The sequence below is a fragment of the Bos indicus genome, chromosome 25 (genome assembly GCF_029378745.1).
Source record: "Bos indicus isolate NIAB-ARS_2022 breed Sahiwal x Tharparkar chromosome 25, NIAB-ARS_B.indTharparkar_mat_pri_1.0, whole genome shotgun sequence".
Taxonomy (NCBI): domain Eukaryota; kingdom Metazoa; phylum Chordata; class Mammalia; order Artiodactyla; family Bovidae; genus Bos; species Bos indicus.
This window is the reverse complement of record NC_091784.1, coordinates 34,876,745-34,902,821: the sequence shown is the minus strand read 5'-3', so window position 1 is coordinate 34,902,821 and position 26,077 is coordinate 34,876,745. Positions and strand designations below refer to the sequence as shown.

Sequence of the window (26,077 nt, the reverse complement as noted above, 5' to 3'; positions counted from 1 at the left end):
GCGCGGTGCACGCTGGGATATTTAAGTCTTCTCCGCGGCGCGGAGCCGCGATGTCTCCGGCGGCTACGGCGGCTGGAGGAGGCAACCGACGGCGGCCGATAGCGAGTGTCAGGGAGGGCCGCGGCTGGGGCTGTGGCCGGCCGGCCGGGGCGGCGCTTCTCGGCCTGTCGCTGCTCGGCCTCGTGCTGTACCTGGTGCCGGCGGCGGCTGCCCTGGCCTGGCTGGCTGTGGGGGCTACTGCGGCCTGGTGGGGACTGAGCCGCGAGCCCCGAGGTTCGCGCGCGCTCTCCTCGCTCGTTTGGAACGCGCGGCGTCAGCGAACACTGCTCGCCTCGCCTCCTGCCAAATCGGCAGCAAACGGAAATCTCTTAGAGCCGCGGAGCCCGCTCGAAGGACCCGACCCCGCTGAACTGCTCCTCATGGGCAGTTACCTGGGCAAGCCCGGCCCCCCGCAGCCTGCCCCCGCCCCGGAGGCCAGGGACCTGCGGGAGAGGCCGGGCCGCCGCCCTCCTGTCCGCACCGCGTCGCCGGCTCCGTCGGCGCATCCCCAGCGTGTTCAAGTTCACCCTTCCCTTCCCACTTCTCTTCTCCGACCCTCCAGGAGGCCTTCCTACCGGTAAGATAACCCTGATCTTACCCACAGCCTCTCCTCTGTTGCCTGGCTTTGAGTTGAGGACTTGACTTTTAAATCCGATTTTCTTTTCCGTTAAGTCCAAAGTGGATTCTGTGTCGTTTTGTCCTCTTAGTCACCCTGATGCGTGTCTACTCACTCCTGTCCGCCTTTACCTTTGGAATGAGATGTAATGCCACAGTGGTTCCCTTCCTTTCAGTTCTTAAAACCATATGAATTTTCATGCAGTATAGATTTAGCAGAATACTTGATAAACAATTAACTATCCCTGTCTCTCGTGAAAATATATTTATTTTTCAAGTGTAGTTAAAAATGATTTGTTAGATCCATCCCCCCCCCTCCCCCCCCCCCCCCCCCCCCCCCGCTTTAGATCACTAATTGAAATTCTGTGGTTTAGCCAAGATCAAAGAGGTGTTCCCAGGAAACATCTCTTTGATGAATAAAAGTTGATAAAGATGATCCAGAAGAATACAAAAATTTGATGAAAATACTAGTCATGAAAAGTACATTTAGTTGAGAAGATGAACATTTAGGTGTTTAAAATGTTTGACTTTGAGTATATATCACTGACATTGCATAAAAGATTGAAGCATCTTGAAAAGTTCCTCCCTGCATCCCACACTTTTCTTCCATTGTAATTTACTTGTGTGGGCAAGGTTTTCAATTTCCCTCTCCAATTGTTGGAAGTCCTAGTAGGGACAGCTGTTACGCAGCTGTCACTTTCTGCCCTTAGATGAAACGAGGGAAAGTTGCCATGAACATACTGTGTGTTCTGTGTTGCCTAAAAAGTTTAAAGCGTCTGAAAAATATCTGAACCCACATGGTTCTTCAATCATTTAAATTTTCTGATGTTTCTTCAAGTTTCTTTGGTATCTCCCATTCTCCACAGGGACTGTGGGACTTTATCACATCGGTTTGTAGTAACACCTCGAAGGCGCTATCCAATCCAGCAGGCCCAGTATTCCTTGCTGGGGGTGCTTCCCACAGTATGCTGGAATGGTTGTCACAAGAAGACTGTGCTGTCTGCTCGTAATTCCAGAATGGTGTGCAGCCCCGTGACAGTGAGGATTGCGCCTCCGGATAGCAAGCTGGCTCGTTCTCCAGTGTGAGTGTTGTCAAACGTCTGTATTTCCTTTATTCTTTTCCGGTTATTTCTCTGACAAAGGAGAAAGAGAAATAGCTGCTTATTTGAATGAGAAATCCCAGATTCTAGTAATTGAACCATCTTTTGGTTTCGTTTGCCTTAGACTGTATCTTTGATTGCCTAGGGTGATTTCTGTGAGTGTATAAAATTATACTTTTGTTTACTGGTTAGCTTCTGATGTCCAGTGACTGAACTCTGTGCTGTGTGGCTTGGTAATTAGAATACCTTGATGTTGGAATCGTGTCTTTCATTCCAGACCAGAACAGATGATCAACTCAACACTGTCTTCACCGTCGACCAGTGCCCCAGATCCGTGTGCGAAGGAGACTGTGCTGAATGCCCTCAAAGAGAGAAAGAAGAGGACAGTAGGGGAGGAAGACCAAATGTCTGCTGATGGCCAGGAAAATAAAAGAAGGTAACAGGACCAGCAGAGTAATTAACAGGCTTCTCCCATGGGCTTCCAGGTTTTGTTGAAATATAGGGTCACTCTCCAGAAATACACAAACCAGCTCCAGTTTGTGACCCTTAGTAGATTCCCTTCTTTGGTTTTCATAGAAGTGGTTGATAATAAGGTCTTAAATTAGTGCTGTTCATTTTCTGAGACACGTGTTAGATAAATTTTGTAGTTTGCTTTTTCCGTAAGTACTAGAGATAAGCCGGCAACTATTAGCCAGGTTAACCTTGTACTTTTGATACAAACCAGTTAAACTTTATTTTTGAGAGCGCATGCTTGCAGTCTTCCCCTCAGAGTCTCCTGGTGTTTAATTATTTGGGTAACCACCAATTTCACTGTTGTAATTGTGCTGAGGGGAATGCTTGGCAAACAGAAGTGAGGACTAGAGTATGGTAGATATGTCAGTAATGGGACTAAAACCACCTTCATTATTTGCTTTTCTGTATGGACGATGCAGTAAACAGTTTATTAAGGCTTTAACAGGCTTTGCAAGGAGTCAGTTAAGGATTCCAGTCGTTTTTTTAGTTCAGTGAATGGAGCACCCACTATATGTCAGAGCCTATTCCAGGTACAGTGGATAGAGCTTTGAACAAGATAGAGTCCTCATGGGTTTGAGAGAGACCAGAGAAAAAGGATAATAAAAATAAACAAGGTAACCATAGATTATAAACAAGTAGAGATAAACAGAGGGTAGTGAGAAGGGGGCTTCTTTATATACGGTGGTCAAAGAAGTGTTCTCTAAGGAGACAGCAGCCTCACACTAAAAAATCATTGGCCCCATTACCTAGAGAAGATTGTTCATATCCTACAGGGTAAAAATTGGTCAGCTTTGATACTTCAGATAACAAAATTGAGTAGGGAAATATTAATGCAAGTGTATTTATGTCATAGAAAGATCAGGTAATGATGACTAGAAATAAATATGATTGGCATGTGAGCAGTTTGACCTAAAGTCAACTAGCTAAGCAGGAGTGGCAGGGGGTGAGGAGGTGTGGAGGTGGGAGAAGAAATAACTTTATGGTTCATCTAGGTTTCTCATGTTCTCCAGGGGGTAATTTTTCTTGACCCTAGTGAGCCTATACTTGAGGATTCTGTATTACCTTTCCCATGATAGGAATAAGTGATAACTATGTGCACCATGCAAAGCCCTTCTATGTGATAGGTCAAGTTTTTCTTTAACAGACTTGTCATATTAACCTGTAGAGCACCACAGGAGTGTGGGTTGACCCCTAAAATGTTTTTGTTTTTAATTTGGGTATGGTAGGATGGTAAATTTGTGATTCTGATACTTCGGTGAGAAATTAGCAAATAATTGAAACAACTTAATAGTTCAAAAGGTCTTGAAATATTTTCATATTTTGCTTACTGCCCTAAATCTTAGGATAAATTTAACTTTTGGAATCTTTGTGGTTGAAGCATCCCTCTTTTTGTCTCGCAGGGAACCTGCGCTCCATAGAAATAGTATAAAAAGAATATGGGAATATGATTTGGGGCCGAGGGAGAAGTAATTCCATTTAATTGAGAGTTTTTTGATTTGTCATAGACGCCATGATAGCAGTGGGAGCGGACATTCAGCGTTTGAGCCCCTTGTGGCCAATGGCGTCCCTGCTTCTTTTGTGCCTAAGTAAGTGAAAATCCGTGGATGAGATGTACACTGTTTGGAAAAGGGGCTTTATCAGAATTAATTGTCCCGTTGACTTTCTTCTTTGCTTTTGTATTGCTTTATTAATTCAGGTTCACATCTTTGAAATCAGAGAGGAACGTTTTGAGTAGCTTGCCACAATTATCTTCTAATTCCTTTTAATGTTTTTTCACTAGTATGGACAAAATATGCTAAAGCTAAGAGGGTTTATAAATATATTTAATAACCAAGTGTATGAACAGATGCTGACAAGGTTGGTGCAATGGATAAAATGCGATGATATGAAATTGAAGATAAAATATTACATCTCTACATTTGAGTTTAAATACATTTGAGAAAGAATTGATCCGCTTAATCTGAGCTAGTAGTACAGTATGGCTGCCCAAAAAAGCTAATGTGCTCCTATCTATGCTGATAGAATAGAAACTGACATGAGGCTGGTTAGTGATAGTCCTGCTTCTCTAACTTCTGCTTGGATTGTCAGTGGAGTGTATTTGGTTTGGTGTACTACACTGTAAGAGAGGATGTACACCAAAATCTTATGGGGTGGTGGACGAAGGTGTATAAATACTAGCCCAGAGATGAACAGTCTCAAGGAGAATAAGGAAATTTGGATATTGGTGGCTCAGAGGGTTAAAGCGTCTACCTACAATGCGGGAGACTGGGTTCAATCCCTGGGTTGGGAAGATCTCCTGGAGAAGGAAATGGCACCCCACTCCAGTACTTTTGTCTGGAAAATCCCATGGACAGAGGAACCTGGTAGGCTGTAGTCCATGGGGTCGCAAAGAGTCAGACACGACTGAGCAACTTCACTTTCTTCACTCCAAAAAATGGAAGGACTGTCAGGTCAAAAAAGAAAAACAACTTGCTCAGCACAACTCCAAGTAGTATCCATTGGCGAGTATATCCAAGTTAGAGGGAAAAGCATTTTCATCCAGTATAAGAATAAACTGGTCTGTGGTTTGGTATCATAACAGAGATTGAATGGCTCTTCCATAGGAAAGAGGTATAGGGAATTTCTGTTTAGTTGAAAGTTTAGAAAAGATAGTTCATTCCTCTTAACTCTGATGTTTTTTTTAAAAGTTTTATCCAGTTATAATTGGCGAATAATCTGCCTGTTTAAAGTATACAGTTTGATAAGTTGTGACATGCATACAGCTGTGAAACCGTCACGACAGTCAAGATAATGAACATACTGTCACTTCCAAAAATTTTCCTGTGTCCCTTAGTAATACCTCCTTTCAGCTTGCCCCGATCTCCAGGTGTCCGCTGATTTGTTTTCTGTCATATAGATTAGTGTGCATCTTCTAGAATGTTAGGCAGTGGACTCACACTTTTGATTTTTAAAATACTTGACTTTCTTTTCCTGACTGTCAGATGTATTTAGCCAAATTGTTAATAATAAAATTAAGAGCATTTTTTTTAACTGATTTTTTTTTTAAAGAAAGATTCTATGTCCATGGACAAAACCTTAAAAAAATGTCTTTAATAATGCATCCAACTGTCTTCTCCCCTTCTTCTTAGGCCTGGGTCTCTGAAGAGAGGTCTTAATTCACAGAACTCAGATGATCACCTGAATAAGAGATCCCGCACCTCTTCTGTGAGCTCCTTGACAAGCAGCACGTGCACAGGCGGCATCCCCAGCTCCAGCCGCAACGCCATCGCCAGTTCCTACAGCTCCACGCGTGGTCTCTCTCAGGTACATTCACCCTGTGCTGTGGGAGACATGGGTTCCCAGCACTAATTAATCGATCAGCCAGTGTTCACTCCCACCTTCTACCATCAGATAGTGGTATTACCACTAACAGATACAAACACTCGAGTGATGACTACGGCCCAGTGGAGCAGAATAGAAAGCTCCAAAAGTAGAGCAGTCGTGTGTGGGAACTGGGTACAAGACAGAGCTGTTACTGCAGATAAATGGGCGAGAGGTGCATAACTCAGTGGATGATACTAATTTTATCAACAGGTAGATCAAGTAGTCCAGATTGCATTGGACCATAAAAGAAATTTATCCTCTGGGCGTTGAGAATTTGATGAAATTTTTTAAATGTTATCATTCTCTTTTTTAGAAAGAGAATGTAGGATATAGCTTAGGGAACAGAGCAAGCTTTGCTACCACACAGATATCCAGATGTGGGTTCCAGTCTTGGCTCTGACAGTAGCTCTGGGGCTTTGGGCTAATCAGTATTTCTCATTTCTGAAGGATTATTGTAAAGACTGAAGGTAGTGTTTGAAAAGTACCCATTTCAGTGCCTGTTTAATAATCTATAGTAGCCAAGTAAAAATAAAGCTTATTGTGGAGGAAGATTTTCGAGGGGAGAAAAATTTTGAGTTAAGTTAATCCAGAAGGCTCTTAGAGTGATGTAAATGAAAGATGAAGGTCTCAGTTGTAGGGATGCTAAAAGGACAATAACAGCCTTTACCTTGAGCACTTTCTCTGGGCCAGCCCCTCTACTAACCAAGCACTTTACATACACTTCCTCATGTAATCATGACAGCAGGCGTATTAAGTATACACTCATTATCCCTATTTTAAAAATCTTATGTCAGATTTCAAACGTACACAAAAAGAAAATGCCATGACAGACCTCCATGTAGCTTTACTAGTTAACAGCATTTTGTCAATCATGTTCCATCAACCTCTGCCCCCCATTTGTTTTGCTGTTAACGTTTTAAAGTAAATTGAGGACTTCCCTGGTAGTCCAGTGGTTAAGAATTTGCCTGCCAATGCAGGGGACATGGGTTCAGTCCCTGGTTTGGGAAGATTCCACATGCCGCAGGGCAACAAGTCCACACACCACAGCTAACGAGCCCTGCTCTGGAGCCCGCCAGCCACAGCTAGAGAAGTCACCACAAGGAGAAGCTTGTGCACTGCAGCAAGACGAGTCCTTCAGAGCAGCGAAGACCAGCACAGCAAAAATAAATGCACAGACATGAAGACAAGTTAAAATAAGCAAAAAACAACAAACTGCAAACATGTCATTTCAGCTATAGGTCCTTCAGTATATTTTTAGATTTTTTTTCACATTAATAAGTACAATACCATTATTCCTCTTAACCGATTTATAATAGCTATTTAATATTAGCTAATATCACTTCACATTTAAATTGCACTTACAACCATAAACTGTCTTATTGCAGTTACACTGTTTGAATCAGGGACCAAAAACCAATTGATGACATTTGGTTCATATTTCTCTTAGGCTCTTTTAATCTATACTACTACTGTTACTATTTTTTTTTTTTCATGCTTTTGAAAAAAGTAGATGGTTTTGTTCTGTAGGATTTCCCATATTTTGGATTAAGTTTGCATCATCATGGTGTCATTTTAACTTACACTCTATCCCCTGTTTTCCGAGGCTTAATTACATATAAGTTCAGTTAATTTGGCAGAATATTGCACAGGTGGTACTGTGTACTTGGATTTTTTTCTTTTTTTTGGTACTGTGTACTTTGGGTTAGGGTTTCCCAGGTGGCTCAGTGCTAAAGAATCTGCCTGTCAATGCAGGATACCCCAGAGACATGGGTTCAATCCCTGGGTCAGGAAGATCCTGGATCAGGAGGAGGAGATGGCAACCCACTCCAGTGTTCTTGCTTGGAAAATCCCAGGAAAAGAGGAACCTGGGGGGCTACAGTCCATGGGGGTCACAAAGAGTCAGAGATGACTGACTAACCACACACACACGTATTTTGGATTGCATCTTGTCAGGAACAGATGAAGTCTGGTGGTTTCCTTTTTGATGTTAGTATCAGTCTGTGGGTATTGCCACTCTAGTCTGTTTTAGAAGGTTTAGCAGGTTGCAAAATGGGGATTTCCTTGGTTGTTCAATGGTTAGGACTCGGTGTTTTCACTGCTGGGGCCCCAGTTTGATCCCTGGTAGGGGAACTAAGATCTAGCAAGCCTTGTGGCATGGCCAAAGAAAGAACAAGAAAAACGGGCTTCTCATGCATTGCTGGTTGGGAGCATCACTTGGTACAGTTCCCTACAGGGCGGGGTGGCAGCGTTATCAACAGTAGAGATGCACATGCCCTTAGATCCGGCAGGTTTACTTTTAGGAATTAACCCTACACATACAGTCAGAGACATGCATGAGGATGTTGATTGTGCCATCGTTTTAATAGTAGAAGCTGGGAAGCAATGTAAGCATGTCTTTTTCAGGGACTGGTTGAATAACTTACCATATTTCTGTAAGTTGAAATACTATATAACTGTTAAAAAGAATAGGGCAGTTTTAATAGGTACTGCTGTAAATGGTCTCAAAGTATATTTTTTTAAAACGCATAGTGCAGAGCTGTGTATAGTGTCCTCTATTCATCCTGCGATTTCTTTCATCTTTTGATGTGTATAGAGTAATTTTGACAGGATATATTAGAAACTGGTAATAACTGTTGAAATAGGAAGGAAATTTTTACTGTGTACTTGTTGGAATTTATTTTATTTTTTGGCCATGGTGGGTCTTCGTTGTTTGTGGGCTTTCTCTAGTTGCAGCAAGCAGGGGCTGCTCTTCATCGCTTCTCATTGCAGTGGCTTCTCTTATGTGGAGCACAGGCACTAAGGTGCATAGGCTTTGGTAACTGCAACACATGGGCTCAGTAGTTGTGGTGCACAGGCTTAGTTGCTTCACAGCATGTGGGATCTTCATGGACCAGGGATTGAACCAGTGTCCCTTGCATTGCAAGGCATATTCTTAATCACTGGACCACCAGGGAAGTCCCCAGACTACCCTTGATATCAGGGAACTCCGCTTGGTGAGGAGACAGATGTATGGATAATTATCATATAATGATAAATACCACTAATGTTACAGAAGTCATAAATGTCATGATAATGTATTTTTAAAAATAAAGTTAATGAAGTAAAACTGAAAATTTAATGAGACCAAAACTAAACTAGTTTACTAGGTTGTCTTCGTTGGAACAGTTTCTTAGTTGACTTTTATTGTTTCCATAGATAATATGGAGCAAACTTATACGTACATCTTAGCTCTAAACTGTTAAGTGATTGTGACATCCTTTTTTGTAACATAATGCCAAAAGTACATTCTTCCGTTCTACTTTTATTAGTTAGCATGCCATTAGTTCTTCATACTTTTTCTTAAGTTACTTAAAAGGAGATGTTATATGCAGTGATGAACAGAACTTTATCAAAGGTCGGATGATAAACTATCAACCAGGGTCAATCTTACTTGTATTTGACTTTTAGCTGTGGAAGAGGAGTGGTCCCAGTTCATCTCCGTTCTCTAGCCCAGCCTCATCCCGCTCCCAGACACCAGAGAGGCCAGCAAAGAAAGTAAGGTAAGGTAATCAGGTCCATCTAGTCAAGGCTATGGGTTTTCCAGTAATCGTGTATGGATGTGAGAGTTGGACTGTAAAGAAAGCTGAGCACCGAAGAATTGATGCTTTTGAACTGTGGTGTTGGAGAAGACTCTTGGACTACAAGGACATCCAACCAGTCCATTCTAAAGGAGATCAGCCCTGGGATTTCTTTGGGAGGAATGATGCTAAAGCTGAAACTCCAGTACTTTGGCCACCTCATGCGAAGAGTTGACTCATTGGAAAAGACCCTGATGCTGGGAAAGGTTGAGGGCAGGAGGAGAAGGGGACGACAGAGGATGAGATGGTTGGATGTTTCACCAACTCAACAGACTTGAGTTTGGGTAAACAGGAGGTGGTGATGCACAGGGAGGCCTGGTGTGCTGCAGTCCATGAGGTCGCAAAGAGTCGGACACAACTGAGCGACTGAACTGAATCCATTATTATTTGCTGCATGGATTAATGAGAGGGGCAGGAAAGGAGGGACATTTACTTGGCTCTTGGGTTTTCCTCAGCTCTGATTTGGAGGACTGAAGAAATCAGCATGTAGAGGACAGTGAACTGCCCACCTGAGTCGCTCTCATCTCTTACCATTCTTCTGTTCCCAACTGTAGAGGCCTCTGGCTCTCTCCCCGACACTGTACTGTGAGTGATGGGGGTGCAGGAGTAGAGACCGTACGGAACAGAGCAGACAGAGTGGATGATGTCAGTGGGCAGCAGACTTCACATTCTGGACTCCAGCCGCCCCTCTGGGTACCTGTGGTCAAATTTAGGGATCAGACGTGTGACTAGAACTTTTAGGAACTTGGTGGGCTGTAAGTAAGGTTTTGAAAAGTGTTGATGTGTGGTTGTTTTAAGACAAAGCTTTCTCCATGGCTTCCATAAACTGCCTCCATTCATTTCTATTGGGATTTTCTTTTGACTTCTATTTTTTTTTTGTCCTGGCCTACTGAGGTCCTAAATCATGGTAGTTCTAGACCAGTTGGTAGGCAAGCAGGTATAGGAAGTTATCCAGTACTTTCTGTCAGCAAATCTTTCTAAACTTAATTGTGCCTTTTTCTCCTACAGAGAAGAGGAGCTTTCTCATCATTCTAGTTCTTCAACTCCATTGGTAACAGACAAGGAGTCCCAGGGAGAAAAGAGTAAGTTGATGAGTGCACTAGAGCGGCTATTGGTGGAAGTATTGAGCATTGCTTTGTCAAGGGCCTGGTGGATACAGAGAGAGATGTTTCTGTCTTTCAGAGGTTTATAGTCAGGTAAGGGAGAAAGGTGACTCAGAGAAATACAGTATAATATGTGATAACAGTAGGCTATGGATAAGTTTAGGTTGAGGTATCTGTGAGCAGTCCAGATGACTATTGTCCAGTAAACAGTTTTCTGGGCTTCCCTGATGGCTCAGTGGTAAAGAATCCACCTGCTAATACAGGAGACACAGGTTTAATCCATGGGTAGGGAAGATCTCCTGGAGAAGGAAATGGCAACCTACACCAGTATTCTTGCCTGAAAAATCCCATGGACAGAAGACCCTGGCAGGCTACAGTCCATAGGGTTGCAAAGAGTTGGACATGACTGAACAACAGAAGTAGTTGTATACTTTGATTTGGAGCAATTCTCCCTTTATATCCTCTTGACTATTAGAAGTAGTCTAGCAAACACCATCCAAGAGCCCAAATCATGGAAAATAGAATCTTTCAGAGATACCCAGTGAGAATTCCGTGTTAAAAACAGGAGATAGATAACCTGTCCATTTCTGGCAGAGAAGAAGATTAAGTCTTTCTTTAGTTGCAGATCCAACCACAGGGAAGAAGCAGAACTCATGGAATTCCCCATCAACACCTGGCAGCTCCGGGCAGCGTAAACGGAAGGTTCAGCTGCTGCCCTCCAGGCGAGGAGACCAGCTGACCTTGGTATGGTCCTGTCCCTCTACTTCTGCCCACCCCAGCTTAGCTCTACCTTAGGAAGGCTAAATACAGGATTCTTACAGTTTCTCCTGATTAACAACTTCTTTTTCTCTTTGGTAGCCTCCACCTCCCCAGCTTGGTTATTCGATCACTGCTGAGGACTTGGACTTGGAAAAGAAAGCTTCGTTACAATGGTTTAACAAAGTCTTAGAGGATAAGACTGGTAAGGAATATAGATCAGTTTCCCACTCCAGAGAGGCTTTGTCTCCTTGGGTTTTATTTTGGTCTTTCTCATGTGGGAAATCCATTTGGGCCCTCAGTGGAATCTGGAGAATGGTGAGCATTGAAGGGAAACCTTTGTGAGTTGTACCGAGGCCCCAGACTTCCCGTGCTCCGTGATACGCAACTGGAAAGAGTTCCCAAACAGTGTCATCTTTTCTTTCGTCCCTAGACGCTGCCTCGACCTCTGTTACCGAGGCCCCACCTGCCGGTCAGTCTTCCTTCACTTTGACCCTGCCTGCCGCTGGGACTGCTTCATCCCCAACCACCCTCCAAGCCCCTAGCGCTAACCCACTTTTGGAGAGCTTGAAGAAGATGCAGAATTCCCCGGGGCTACCTTCCCTCCCTGGTGAGTGGGAGAGCTTACTTTGTTTTGTTTGTTTTTTGGTCACACCACACAGCTTGTAGGATCTTAATCCCCTGACCAGGCATCAAACCCAGACCGCTGCAGTGGAAGCGTGGAGTCCTAACTACTGGGCTGCCAGGGAGTTCCCAGGAGAGCTTGCTTTGGCGCGTGTGATGACATCAGCCTTGGTTTAGGTAGAAGTATAAGTGCCAGCACTTCCCTGGTGGTATATGGGTGGGAAGAGTCTACCTGCCAGTGCAGGGACTCAGATTTTTTTTTTTAATTAGTTATTTTAATTGGAGGCTAATTACTTTACGATATTGTGGTGGTTTTTGCCGTACATTGACATGAATCAGCCACGGGTGTACATGTGACTGTACTCACATGTACAGGGACTCAGATTTGATCCCTGGTCCGGGAAGATTCCACATCCTGCAGGGCAGCTAAGCCCACGTGCTCTAGGACCTGTGAGCCACAGCTACTGAAACTTGGGTGCCTGGAGCCCCTGCTTCACAGCAAAAGAAGCCACCACAGTGAGAAGCCCACGCACCACAACCAGGAGTAGCCCCCGCTCGCTGCCACTAGAGAAAGCCCAAACACAGCCAAGTAATTTAATAAAAAAATTTTTTAAAGAAGTAAAAGCACCATGCTCATCAATTCCTGGGAATTGTCCTAAAGGCTAACCCTGTTCTAGCTCCTCCAACCAGAGCTGGTGCAGGCCTAAGCGCTTTAGAAGTTGTCATCAGTTTTAGGGAAGGGCTGCAACACTCAGAGCTGAGGGAGGCAGCTTAGTTTTGGTCGCCAAGTGGCTCTTGACTTGAAACCCAGTCCCTCAGCTCCTCTGAGCCTTGTTTGTCATCATCTGTAAGATGAGAAAATAACGCTGACCTCGTGAGGTATCCCGGAAGTGTCAGTGATCACATGGTTAGGATGTCTTATCCCACGCTTAGACTACGGTCACAAGGTAATATTACTCTTCTCGAAGTTGCCAAGGTCTGTTGCTGTTCAGCCTTCCTGGCACTGCATATACACACACTCCTCTGCCGCACTGTATCGTATCGTAGAATGTGTCAGGTATCAGATGGCTCAGAGACCACCTCCTCATTCACGTTATATGCTCTCTACTTGGACCTGGCAGGTGAATACAGGCCAGTGCATCTTTGTTAGCTGTATAAGGTGTATCTAGATTATTAAGTGGACTTAAGTTCAGGTGATTGGAATTTTCTTCATTTCTGTACATGTAATCCCCAACAGGGCCCACTTTTTATCCTCTTCTGAAGTCTTTCTTATGATCTGTGAAGGGTGGAGATTACGAACACTGGCCTGTTTTCAGGAATGAACACTTTTAAGTTCTGTGACATGGATTTAGTCGTAATTGTTGACTGTTGAATCCCGAGCACTGTGCTGGGCTTTGAGCACCGTCACATCTGAAGTATTCCAGATTTGCTTTCTCCACTTTCTTTCCCACAGAGCCTGCTGGAGTGACCACCACTGTGGCCGATTCGCCACACTGTCACATCTGAAGTATTTCAAATTTGCTTTCTCCACTTTCTTTCTCCACAGAACCTGCTGGAGTGACCAGCACTGTGGCCGATTCGCCCCCGAAGACACCCAGTCCTCTGGCCTCTCTGAGCTCCTCACAGTCAGGAGCCCTTCCAGCCACCTCCTCCGACTCCAGATCCACCACTACTGTCTTGGGGCTGACCCCGGCTTCTTCCCCAGGACCCGTCACCGATGCCGCCAAGTCCCCTCCGGCCCCTTCGGCTGAGACGTCCACCAAATCCCAGGCCCTGTCCACCCCGCCTCCCAGCCCCAAGCAGAGTATCCTGTTTGGAATGCTGAGCACCCCAGCTGCCAACCCTCCTGCTTCTGTAGCCCCTGCTGCGTCTTCAGCATCGCCCATGTTCAGGCCCATTTTTGTGGCCCCCCTGAAAAGCGAGAGTGGGGACCCCTTGCCCTCTAGCCCTTCCACGGTCACGGCTGTGACATCTTCCAGCTCGGCCCTCCCCACGACTGCCAGCAGCACAGCCCCCGCTTTCAAGCCAATCTTTAGCAGTGTGGGGCCACCCACATCTGTGCCCGGGCTAACTCCCTTCTTGAAGCAAACAGCTACTCTGGCCACTACCACGAGTGCCCCTCTCTTCACCGGCCAGGCCACTGCCACCTCCACAGTGACTTCCGTGACCACAGCCAGCACCTCCACAGACTCTGCTCCGAAGCCCTCGTTCAGCTTCGGTGTGAGCAGCGTGACCAGCACCCTCAGCAGCGTGACCAGCACCACTGCTTCCGCCTCCCAGCCCTTCCTCTTTGGGACTCCCCCGACTTCTGGTGCCAGCTTCACCCCAGCTGGGGGCTCCATATTCCAATTTGGCAAGCCTCCCGCCATGCCCGCCTCCACATCAGTCACCACCTTTGGCCAGTCACTTCCCAGTGCCCCTCAGACAGCCCCCAGCAGCAGCAGCAGCAGCAGCAGCAGCACTGGCTTCGGTGGTTTTGGCAGCAGCCTCAGCACCTCCGCTCCAGCTACCACCGGCCAGCCCACGCTGACGTTCAGCAGCACCGCCACCCCAGCCTTCAACATTCCCTTTGCCTCGGGCGCCAAGCCCCCTCTCCCATCCTACCCAGGCGCCAACCCCCAGCCCACCTTCGGGGCCGCTGAGGGGCAGCCTCAGGGGGCTGCCAAGCCGGCTCTCGTGCCCAGCTTTGGCAGCTCTTTCACTTTTGGTAACTCTGCGGCCCCAGCCCCGACTGCGACCCCAGCGCCGACCCCAGCCCAGCCAGCGTTCGGCGGCGCCGCGCAGCCGGCGTTTGGCAGTCTGAAAGCCACACCCTCCGCCTTCGGCACCTCCGCCACCACCCGGCCGGCCTTTGGCAGCGCCACAGCTGTTTTCTCCTTTGGTGCGGCCACCACCTCTGGCTTTGGCGCTACCACCCAGACTACCAGCAGCGGGACCAGCGGCTCGGTGTTCGGCGGCACGACACCATCGCCCTTCATGTTTGGGGGACCAGCCACCCTGGCTGGGAGCGGGGCCTTTGGGATGAGTGTGGCCACCCCGGGCACCGGCGCTTCCTCTGGAGCGTTCGGCTTCGGGGCAGGACAGAGTGGGGCCACTGGCAGCACAGCACCTTTTGGGGGAGGCTTGAGTCAGAACAGCTTGGGCACGCCCAGCCAGACCACGTCCTTTGCCTTCAGTGTGACCAGCACGCCGGACAGCAAACCTGTGTTTGGAGGTATGATCACGAGTTGACTTGGCCCACTGGGCAGCGTCCACTCTTTGGAGCTTTATGTAGGGGTAGTAAGGAGATGGGCATTAAATGCATCAATACAGTATCAGTTTCTTGGTAAAATACGTGATTACTGAGTGCAGAGGAATGCCTTTCTGAGAAAGTAATGGACTTAATCTCCGAGACTTTGACGAGGAGGGTTTGGGGTGTGGGTGGAGGCGGGTGTGAGAGGGCCTCGCAGGACCTCCCAAGTAGTCGCTTCGGAGCTGGGGAGAGGGTGTAGCATCATAGGCAGCGTCACACGCTCATGATGTTGTGAGTGAGGCCCGTCAGCACTGCTGTTTTCCCAGCCATGTTCAGTTGTGACATGTAGGCCTGAATTAAGTGGTAGCTGGTGAAGCCAACCTGTTGAATCTGAAGCAAGTACAGTGGGATGGGTGGTGGCCAGGTGTTCTGGGGAGGTGGGCGCAGAGTCAGTGCCCATGGGGGAGGTGGGGTCTGGAGCAATGGTGGTGATGAGGTGGGAGAGGGAGAGGAGGGAAAGCTTGAGTGGCAGAAATCTGCCTTCCACCCCCCCACCACCCCCCAGCCAGCCTCCCCCTACATGAGAAGGCGAGGCTGAAGGGACAGCAGGACTGGGTGGGGAGTCCCAGTGGGCCTCAGGGGACCCATAGGGCAGAGAGGGGAGGACAAGCGAACAAGGGGAGAGACAACGCATCTAGTCCTCAGGGGGCAGGTAATCGGGCTCAGGCTAAAGGCGGAGGTCCACTGAGTCGGCCCCTGTGCTGGGTTTGCTGGCCGAGGGAGTGCAGGGGCCCTGCTCCTTAGGTGGCCAGAAGCCAGCCCTGCCGTGGCACCGCTGGCAGCCAGCTGGGAGGCTCGCCCAGCGTAGCAGGTGTGAAGCTCGGTGCTGTCCTTCAGTGGGGGGACCCAGAGCCCAGATATCCTGCGGGAAGGCCCTGCCAGGAGCCGAACTCCCTCGAGGCTCCTCCCCCTCTGCTCCCCAGCCTGGTCCCTACAGCTCTCTCTCTCCATCCTAGGCACCTCCACGCCCACCTTCGGTCAGAACACCCCAGCCCCTGGGGTGGGAGCAGCTGGCAGCAGCCTCTCCTTTGGGGCGTCCTCAACACCTGCCCAAGGCTTTGTCGGAGTCGGACCTTTCGGTAAGTGGCCAGTGTGACCTTGTCTCCTCTCTGGAGAGGGGTGGGGCGGGCTGGCAGCATCCAGCTGTCTGAGGCCGATCCAGGAGTCCAGCACCGCCCACGTTTGGAGTTGGGCAACTGACCACTCGGAAGCCAGGTGAAAATGTTGGTCCAGGCCTTGTTCCCAGACTGTCTGTGGTCTTGTGATTTTGCATTTTTAACCAGTGCCTCTCCCAGAGGGATTGCCTTTTTCCAGCACCCAGTGTTCTTTAGAGAAGTGCTCCCGGGTCCCAGCCGCCCTCATGAGATCTTGTTGAATCTTTCCAGGATCGACAGCCCCTTCCTTTTCCATCGGTGCGGGATCCAAGACCCCAGGGGCTCGACAGCGGCTACAGGCCCGGAGGCAGCACACCCGCAAGAAATAGCCTTCGTCCCTCCCCCAGCCCCCCACCACCCCTTGCCCAAATCTGGACCTCGGCACCTGCTAGGAAGAGCCTCTGATCCTTCTAGTTCCGTCAAGCAGACCAACCCCAGGCCTCTGGCTTCAGCCCCCAGGGAGGTAGTGGCAGCATCCGGGGCTATTTCCCTCTTTCAGGAAGCAGAAGCCCCAGGTTGGGGGGCCATGGGGGGAGGGACGTGGCAGGGCAGAAGCCTGTTACCTTACTTGAACAGTTGAACTGGTGAAGCTGGAGAGAACTAAAGAAACATCTGTACATACTGCCCACTTCCTTCCCCGACGCTCGTGTAGTGTGTGAGCTCAGGCAGGCAGCCTGCTGCCCGCCTTCTCCCCCGAGAGCCATCTTGGCCGGAGGCCAGAAGGTCAAGCCCTGCCACCTGCATCTCTGTGCACTTGATGGGTTGGGGTGGACCGTCCCTGAAGCCACACCGGGCTTGGCTTGGCTGTACAAGTGGCTTTCCCCCTCCAGTCCCATGAGGGGACTCTTTCCCCACTTCTTGCTGCTTCATCCCTCACCGGTTCCTCGCAGGGTCGATTCCTTTTAAAATGGTCCTGAGTCTAGCTTTGCCTTGGAGACCCCAGCTCCAAGGTGCAGCTCCTGCTGTTCCACTTCGTCCTGCCAAGTCCGAGCTGACCTTTCACCTCCAGCCCACTCTGCCAGTTTGGCCCCTCAAAGCTTGGTGGCTCAAGACTGTTAGCCTGGCAGACCCAGGGGTGGTGCCTCCCTTGGGAGAGGGAAGCTCTTGGCACAGGCAGGACACCCCCACACAGCCACCCCACCCTGCTGCTTTCAGCTGCCGGCTCCCCCATCATCCCCGTTGACCTCACTGGGCCCGTCTGCCTCTCCGGGATCGTCTGTTTAAAGCTTTGTCCTGTGTTGTTTTGTCTGATGCTCACGTCTGTTGCTCTTTGAATCGAGTTTGGAGGAAGAATTGAATTGTGTGAGTGGCGGCATGTTGGTAGTGCCGGACTTATTAACTGTTGCTCGTTTCTGGGGCCTTGCTAAGCGACGTGGACAGTGGCGCCACTGCGGCTCCAGGTGCCGAGCCTTGAATTCTGACATGGTGTTTCGACTTTAAGGGCTGGCAGCCCAGGAGCACGGGGCCAAGGGGAAGGGCTTCTGCCCTGTGCTCGCCCTTTCCCACCTACCTAGCCTCAGTGTCTGTAGGATACGGTAGAAACCCTAAATTAGTGAACCATTTTAAAATTGTTGTCTTCCTCCCTCCATCCCTTCCCTTCTCCCTTTGTTCCCAAACCCCTTACCCCAGGCCCATGAGCCTTGCTGCCATGCCCATCCTCTTTGGGAGAAGTATGAATGCGTGTGTCTAAATTAAAAGAAAAAAAAATATTTAAACATTTTTTAACAATAAAAATTTATTTTTGTATTTAAGCTAAATTGCCTTTTAAATTCCTTCAAGCTTGGTTCATTGAGGTGGTTCAGTATAAATGCTATTTGACTAGAAATTAGTTGTGTAGAGTTAAGTTATGCCTGTGTGAAGAGGAGGCTCAGGTGCTGTCCCAGCAGCATTCCTGAGGGACTTGAGCTCCTTCTGGAAACAAAATGTAATTCTTATTTTATGAATAATGTGATGTAGGTGTAACTAGTCCCCTCCCCTTTGTGACTGAGGGTGAATGGTTCGTGGCGGGGGATGCGCCTCCACACCCCGAGAGCTCTGTTGTGTGTGGAGCTGCGGGGGGCCTGAGTCCCGAGTACCTGCTCGGATGGGAAGGGGCGGGCACGGGTCTAGAAATCAGGCTGCTGCCTATACCTCACGGAAGGTAGACCCTCGGCTCGATTACCTCAGCTCCACAGGCAGGACAGCTGGTTCAGGAGCCCCCCGTCCCGAGTGTGAGCGCGGAAATGTGGGTGTGGACACGCACGTGCACTGGACAGGGACGGGAGGCTGGGACTTTCCATTATACACGAAGACTGAATTCCTGTGAGTCTAGTTGGAATTTTTAGTATGAATGTGAGATTTTTCTCCTTGCTTATGTCATTAAGAATAAAAAAAACTGTGATCTATCGTAGACCATGTCCTGCGTTTTATTTTTGTGAGCAGCAGTGCGTCACCCACAAAAGCACAGCCCAGGGAAGGGGACCCAAAGCAGAGGAGTGTCCTCTCTCCAGCTGGAGGAACAGGGTTCCCGGTCTTCTTCCTCTAGCCATGACCAGACTGCCATCTGGGGCCTGAGAGGAGTCGGTGCTCTGCGCCCACTACGTGCCAGGGGCAGCCGCCGCTTTCCGCCGCCTCTTCTTCCCCTTTGGGGCTGGGCTGGGCGTCAGCTCTGACGCTGCTGCTTTGGCTTGTGAGCCGGAGCTAGAAGAAAAGTAAAGGGAGTGAGATGTGCCCCAGTCCTCCAGCCTCTTCCAGGAGGCCCCCCGGTCACTCACCTCGGCTCCTCTACCCGCTCAAGCACCGCGATGAAGAAGCCACCGGTGAGCGTGGTCTCAGGGGAGGCCCGGAGGCAGTGTTCAGCGCCTGGAAAGGCACTGAGGCCTCGGTGCGGCCAGGAGGGGAGGACGGGAGCCAGCCTGCAGGCAGGAAATGGGATGGGCTTCTAGGTCAGAGGCGGCCCCCTCCCCCAGGCCCTGGGGGACACCCACTACCTGAAGGCCCCCGGGCTCTGCTGCAAGGCGGCTCGCACCACGTCTTCATTCTCTTCTTGGCAGACAGAGCACGTGGAGTAGACGAGGCGTCGCAGGGCGGGAAACGTGAGCGCGTGGCTCAGTGCCCGCTGCTGGAAGGCAGCCAGTGCTCGCAGGCGCTCCGGGCTCGGCGTGCAAGACTTGGGCTCCTCCAGCTGCCTGCTGGGCATCCCTAGGGAAGAGTGCTTTCAGCACAGCCAGCCCGGGAGAGCAGATTCCGCTTCCAGGAGAGCACGTCTGTCAAGCGTCACAGGAACCAAACCTCAGGCCAGGACACCCGACCACCCCTCATGCCCCAAGGTTGCTCTGGGTCTGTGGGGCCCTGGGCCGTGCTCCCCGCCATCTCACCAGAGCCGCTACAGGAGGGATCCAGCAAGATGTACTGGACCTGACAATAACGCTGGTCCGAGGGCGAGACCGCCAGGAAGTCCTGCTCGGCCAGCTCGCAGCAGGAGACCCCCGCCCGGGCCAGCAGGGTAGCCATAGACGCCAGTCGCTTGGCATCCTGGTCAAAGGCGAAGATCTTCCTAGGGAGGGGAACAGAGTTGAAGTGAACTGAGAACTTAAAGGAGCGTGTAAGAGCCCACAACTCTGACACAGTAACACGTACTTGAAGTCAAGACACGCTATTTAAATGTCTTTAAATTCTAAATTTAAAAGCTCAGTGGTCAGAAATAGCTGGCCTGGGCTCTGTGCTCCGAGGGCTCAGGGACTCACAGCTCATACCTGCCGCCCACTGGGAAGCTTAGGGAACTGCCCTAGGTCCTGAAGGGAACACTGAAAGGCAAGGCCTCCTTTCAGCCTGCAGGACTTCCTGGAATAAGTGTTCCTTATCTCTTCCTACAAAGTACGGGATCACATCCCACCCCGCTCCTGTCTGACCAGGGCACTCACCCTTGGTTCTTGAGAAGAGCAGCCAGGTGACTGGTCTTATTGCCTGGGGCAGCGCATGCATCAATGACGTGGGACCCTGGGGGCGGAGCCAGCAGCATGGCCGGGAGACAGCTTGCCTGGCAGCGCAGAGCACAGGGGCTGGGTGAACGGAGGCCCCAGGCTGACCACTCCCCACCTGTTTCCCCCCTTTCCACCCATCCTCCCTACCTTGTCTTGCAGGATGAGGTGACCAGCTTGGTACAGTGGATGGTTGTGCAGATCTGTTTGGGCAGGAAACACAAGCAACTCTGGCAGCAAGGGATCCAGGAGAAAACACTTCCCTTTGAGGGCCCTGATGTCGTTGAGGCTGCCAGGGAATACGAACTGCTTATTCCACATTTTATGCATCCTTCAAGGCCAGGTACCAGCCAGGCACGTCACACGTCACCTGACTGCTTACTGATGCGACAAATGCTTAAAACTGCTCTACTTTTAAGTATATTAACACGCTGATAAGATAGAGGCAGCAGGTAAGAGAATGGGGTTCTCAGGTCTGACTCTGTGTCCAGAAGATCCCAGAGGTGAAGGCATGGGCGCCTCAGCCTCTGTACTTCTGGAAAACGGTAGGTGGGTATTAAATGGCATGCAAACCTCGTTAAGAAAAGATTTTGCACACATTAGGCTCGCAACAGCCAGTACTATCAGAACATAACCCTGGGGAGAGGGGCCTGGTACAGGGAGGTGAGTACTGAGTTGATTCCTGATGGAAGAATTAGTACCCTGAGGAGCTGAGGTGAAAACTTTGTTCTCTAAACTATGGAGAAGGACTGTCCATTCACTTGCTCCATGTAGAAAACATGAAAATAACTCAAGAGTAACAACTCAAATGAGAAAGCTAACAAGTAGCAGAAAGAAAGAGTGAGTCGCTCAGTCATGTCTGACTCTGAGACCCTGTGGACTGTAGCCCACCAGGGTCCTCTGTCCATGGAATTCTCCAGGCAAGAATACTGGAGTGGGAAGCCATTCCCTTCTCCAGGGGATCTTCCCAACTCAGGGACCAAACCCAGGCCTCCCACATTGCAGGCACATTCTTTACCGTCTGAGCCACTAGGGAAGCCCAACAAGTAGCAGAGCTGGTATCCAAACCTACATACAGCCATCCTCCACCACCCTGGTCTCTAAGCGACACGCTGAAGGCTGACAGGGAGACATCTACAACAGATGAGAGCGACGGAGGGAGAGGAGGCCACTTCCCAGAGCTGTGGACGGACAGAACAGGAGGCAGGAGAGTGCAGGGGCGGGGCGGGGCGGTGGGGGTGGGGGTGGGTGGCTACTGAGCAGCAACCACCGTGGGAACACAGGTGCACAGCAGGCGGGCCTGGAAATGGGGCAGGGAGGCACAGCCCAGCGGAGGGCCAAGGGTTTCTAGTGAGGGAGTAAAGCGTCAGATCTGCATCCAGAACTTTCTGCACCCAACACAAAGAGGATGAGCGTGACAACAAAGTCTGGACGTGGGGAGGCCGGCTGAGGGCTCTCCTGCCAGTCACGGCAGGATACGCTGCTTAAACCCAGGCCGTGTCCAGAGAAGAGAGACACCAAAGGCAGAGCAGTAAACGACCAGACAGACAGCAGGGAAGCATGTACGATAACTCCGTTTATACTCTGACCAAATGGGTGTGCAACAGTGACATCTGTTCAAACAAGGGATGCGCAAGATGCCAAGTTCAGGGATGCAAGGGTGGTTCCATATCCACAAAGTAATCAACATGTGATATACCGCAAACGACAAAAATCACATGACCATCTCAACAGATGCAGAAAAGCCATTTGAAAAAATTCAGCATCCACCCATGATAAAAATTCTCATCAAACTTGGTACTGAAGGAACATACAGCAACATAATAAAGTCTGCATATGACAGACCCACAGCTCACATCACACTCAATGGGGAAAGGCCGAAAGTTCTTGCTCTAAAATCAGGCACAAGACAAGGACACCTATTCTAGTCACTTCTATTTAATACAACATTCCATGCTCAGTCACGTCTGACTCTGTGTGACCCCCACTGACTGCAGCCCACCAAGCTGCTCTGTCCAAGGGGTTCTCCAGGCAAGAATACTGGAGTGGTTTGCCATTTCCTCCTCCAGCGGATCTTCCCGATCCAAGGATCAAACCTGGATCCCCTGCATTGGTAGGCTGATTCTTAACCACTGAGCCACCTGGGAAGCCTATTCCATGCTCAGGCAGGGTTCTAAACTCACCTGGAAGCCCGACCCTGGTAGGAGAAACCTTGTCTCTTAAAATAATCAATGGCATCTTCAGCACAGGTCTTCAGAATGTTCACTCGCACAAATCGAGGCACCTGGGAGGCTAGGAAGCAATCAGCAGTGAGTGAGCAGGAACCGGGTCCACTCCCGAGGGCCTGATGGCTATCCCCTATCTCCACAACACCTCCCAGCTCACCTGAGCCAGGCTTGGATCCCACTTCCAACAGGTCCTCATTCCGGCTCACACCTTGACGAACCTTGAGCCGCGCCAACTCAGCCTTCAGCCTGGCCTGGTGCCGCTCCAGCAGAGGTTTCCATCGGCCCCCGCGCCCTCTAAAGCCTTTTCCCAGCAATAAGTCATATACTAGCACCTGGGATGGAGAAAGGAGGCGAGAAAACCTTGAGTATGAAGATCCTGGAACTCCACAGTGCTGGAACTGGAAGAGTTGAACAGACCACCTATCAAGATAGTAACGGGTAAAAGTGAGCTACCCTGTTCAAGATCACACAAGAAATTAACGGACAGGTCACGATTTGAACCTGGTGCCTGGCTTCCCAGTCCCGAACCCCTTCCCCATGGCTTCTCACCAGGAAAAGCTCTGGATCTGAACCCTCCTCCCTTGTCAACATCACCTTTTCGTTTTACCTAAACAGAGCTTGCTGTGCTATCAACACTTTGGTCTTCTGTTCTTAATCTTTCACACAAGGCTCAAAGTTAAAGCATGTGCTGCTGCTCCTGCTAAGTCGCTTCAGTCGTGTCCGACTCTGTGCGACCCCAGAGACAGCAGCCCACCAGGCTCTCCCGCCCCTGGGATTCTCCAGGCAAGAACACTGGAGTTGGTTGCCGTTTCCTTCTCCAATGCATGAAAGTGAAAAGAGAAAGTGAAGTCGCTCAGTCCTATCCGACTCTTAGCGACCCCATGGACTGCAGCCTACCAGGCTCCTCCAATCCATGGGATCTTCCAGGCAAGAGTACTGGAGTGGGCTGCCATTGCCTTCGCCTAAAGTATGTGCCCTGGGATTTCTTTGGAAGGAATGATGCTAAAGCTGAAACTCCAGTACTTTGGCCACCTCATGCGAAGAGTTGACTCATTGGAAAAGACTGATGCTGGGAGAGATTGGGGGCAGGAGGAGAAGGGGAGGACAGAGGATGAGATGGCTGGATGGCATCACTGACTCGATGGACGTGAGTCTGAGTGAACTCCGGGAATTGGTGATGGACAGGGAGGCCTGGCGTGCTGCAATTCATGGGGTCGCAAAGAGTCTGACACGACTGAGCGACTGAACTGAACTGAAAGTATGTGCACCTCCTCTCAATTCTTAAACCAGCGAGGGGCTGCGCTCCTCATTTCGGGGGAGCGACTTGCTAGCATCACACAGTGGACGGCGACGGAGCAGAGACCCTAAGGTTAGGAGGGGCTCACCCTCCTGTTGGACAGAGATACGGCAACCCACTCCAGTATTCTTGCCTGGAGAATCCTGTGGACAGAGGAGCCTGGTGGGCTGCTGTTCATGGGGTCTCACAGAGTCAGACACGACTGAAGCCATTTAGCACGCACCCTCCAGTTACCTTGGCTAGGTGCGGCCGCAGCTTCTTCTCGGCTCGCAGGAGGCCGGCGTTGGCGATCACGGCGTCCAGCACGGCGGAGTAGCGCTGCGTCTCGCACACCAGCGCGTACAGCTGCTTCACGTTCTGCGCTCGGCCGAGAGAACCCAGGTGAGACGCGGGCCGGGCCGAGCTAGCCCCCTGCCGGGGCCCCCCCTCCCGGGCACGAACCCCGAACCCTGCTACCTGGAAGTTGCTGGCGTATACCAGCCCCTTGAGCGAACCCTGGCGGCTCTCCACGCCGGCCAGCACGGCCGCCGCCGCCGAGTACACAGCCATGCTCCGTGCCCGCGCGAGCGCCTTTACGGCTCTGTCGCGAAGCGCGCGCGGCTCCGCACCGCCCCCACCTGACTTCCGGGGTCAAAGGGCACGGGTGTTCCGGACCCGGAAGTCCCAGCACCCATTGAGGTGGTTCCAGGGCGTGTGGCAGTTCACACTCCTGTAAGGGTCTGGAGGGCAACGCAGAGACCCCGGCTGACCACTTCTTCGCAGTTCTTTGCGTTTTTCTTTCAATCCTTGCCGATATCACAGGCAAACAATGAGATCTTATTGATGTTTTAATTTCTGTGATTGAGGTTAAACATTTTCCCGTTATTGGTCGTTTGTATTTCTTCTGTTATGACATGCAGATGTCTTTTGCTTACCCCTCTACTGTCTCTTCAGTTCAGTTCAGTTCAGTCGCTCAGTCGTGTACGACTCTTCGCGACCCCATGAATCGCAGCACGCCAGGCCTCCCTGTCCATCACCAAATCCCGGAGTTCACTCAAACTCATGTCCATCGAGTCGGTGATGCCATCCAGCCATCTCATCCTCTGTCTACCCCTTCTCCTCCTGCCCCCAATCCCTCCCAGCATCAGAGTCTTTTCCAATGAGTCAACTCTTCGCATGAGGTGGCCAAAGTACTGGAGTTTCAGCTTTAGCATTATTCCTTCCAAAGAAATCCCAGGGCTGATCTCCTTCAGAATGGACTGGTGGGATCTCCTTGCAGTCCAAGAGACTCTCAAGAGTCTTCTCCAACACCACAGTTCAAAACCATCAATTCTTCGGTGCTCAGCCTTCTTCACAGTCTGACTCTCACATCCATACATGACCACTGGAAAAACCATAGCCTTGACTAGATGGACCTTTGTTGGCAAAGTAACGTCTCTGCTTTTGAATATGCTATCTAGGTTGGTCATAACTTTCCTTCCAAGGAGTAAGCGTCTTTTAATTTCATGGCTGCAGTCACCATCTGCAGTGATTTGGGAGCCCCCAAAAATAAAGTCTGACACTGTTTCCCCATCTATTTCCCATGAAGTGATGGGACCGGATACCATGATCTTCATTTTCTGAATGTTGAGCTTTAAGCCAAATTTTTCACTCTCCACTGTCACTCTCATCAAGAGGCTTTTTAGTTCCTCTTCACTTTCTGCCATAAGGGTGGTGTCATCTGCATATCTGAGGTTGTTGATATTTCTCCCGGCAATCTTGATTCCAGCTTGTGTTTCTTCCAGTCCGGCGTTTCTCATGATGTACTCTGCATATAAGTTAAATAAGCAGGGTGACAATATACAGCCTTAACGAACTCCTTTTCCTATTTGGAACCAGTCTGTTGTTCCATGTCCAGTTCTAACTGTTGCTTCCTGACCTGCATACAGGTTTCTCAAGAGGCAGGTCAGGTGGTCTGGTATTCCCATCTCTTTCAGAATTTTCCACAGTTTACTGTGATCCACACAGTCAAAGGCTTTGGCATAGTCAATAAAACAGAAATAGATGTTTTTCTGGAACTGTCTTGCTTTTTCCATGGCCTTTATATATTAATAATATATACCTTTTATCTTAGGCTTTGCCGTTTTTCCAGTTTTTTCTTTTTTAATGTGGTTTATAATTGTTTTGGACACCATGAAGTTCTCATTTTAAATATATTTATCTTTATGGTTTCTGCCCTTGATGTCACACTTGAAAACCACTTCACACCTGTACAATATAGAAATTATCTATGGCTTCATCATTTCACACTTAAATCCATTGATTGCTGCACCGCCTGTGGGATCTTAGTTCCCTGACCAGGGCTCCAACCTACCCCCTGCAGTGGGAGCGCAGAATCTGAATCTGGGCTTTCATGGCACTGTTGAACACACTTTCTTTCTTGGAAAGCTTTGGCTTCT

At 49.6% G+C, this 26,077-nt stretch overlaps 2 protein-coding genes across 3 annotated transcripts; one reads left to right on the top strand and one right to left on the bottom strand.

The window, feature by feature from the left end:
- The first annotated feature begins 17 nt into the window (after window positions 1-17).
- On the top strand, window positions 18-18,565 carry POM121C (POM121 transmembrane nucleoporin C). The gene is made up of 13 exons (XM_019987896.2): window positions 18-616; window positions 1,521-1,736; window positions 2,032-2,190; window positions 3,773-3,853; window positions 5,396-5,570; window positions 9,078-9,169; window positions 10,256-10,329; window positions 10,970-11,094; window positions 11,209-11,311; window positions 11,540-11,716; window positions 13,277-14,944; window positions 15,979-16,101; window positions 16,408-18,565. Exons 1-13 carry the CDS (start codon window positions 51-53, stop codon window positions 16,503-16,505), a joined length of 3,657 nt encoding a protein of 1,218 aa, XP_019843455.2. The 5' UTR covers window positions 18-50; the 3' UTR covers window positions 16,506-18,565.
- NSUN5 (NOP2/Sun RNA methyltransferase 5) lies at window positions 18,559-24,259 on the bottom strand. 2 transcript variants are annotated; one of them, XM_070780058.1, is made up of 10 exons: window positions 24,117-24,259; window positions 23,895-24,017; window positions 22,521-22,695; window positions 22,319-22,427; window positions 20,286-20,424; window positions 20,079-20,194; window positions 19,533-19,711; window positions 19,146-19,356; window positions 18,930-19,070; window positions 18,559-18,855 (listed from the first exon to the last, which is right to left on the bottom strand). In XM_070780058.1, exons 1-10 carry the CDS (start codon window positions 24,207-24,209, stop codon window positions 18,753-18,755), a joined length of 1,389 nt encoding a protein of 462 aa, XP_070636159.1. In that variant the 5' UTR covers window positions 24,210-24,259; the 3' UTR covers window positions 18,559-18,752. The 2 variants fall into 2 exon arrangements, with proteins under 2 accessions (XP_070636159.1, XP_070636160.1); XM_070780059.1 differs by lacking the exon at window positions 18,559-18,855 and having other exon boundaries at window positions 19,146-19,421; window positions 19,533-19,707.
- Window positions 24,260-26,077: the final 1,818 nt, after the last annotated feature.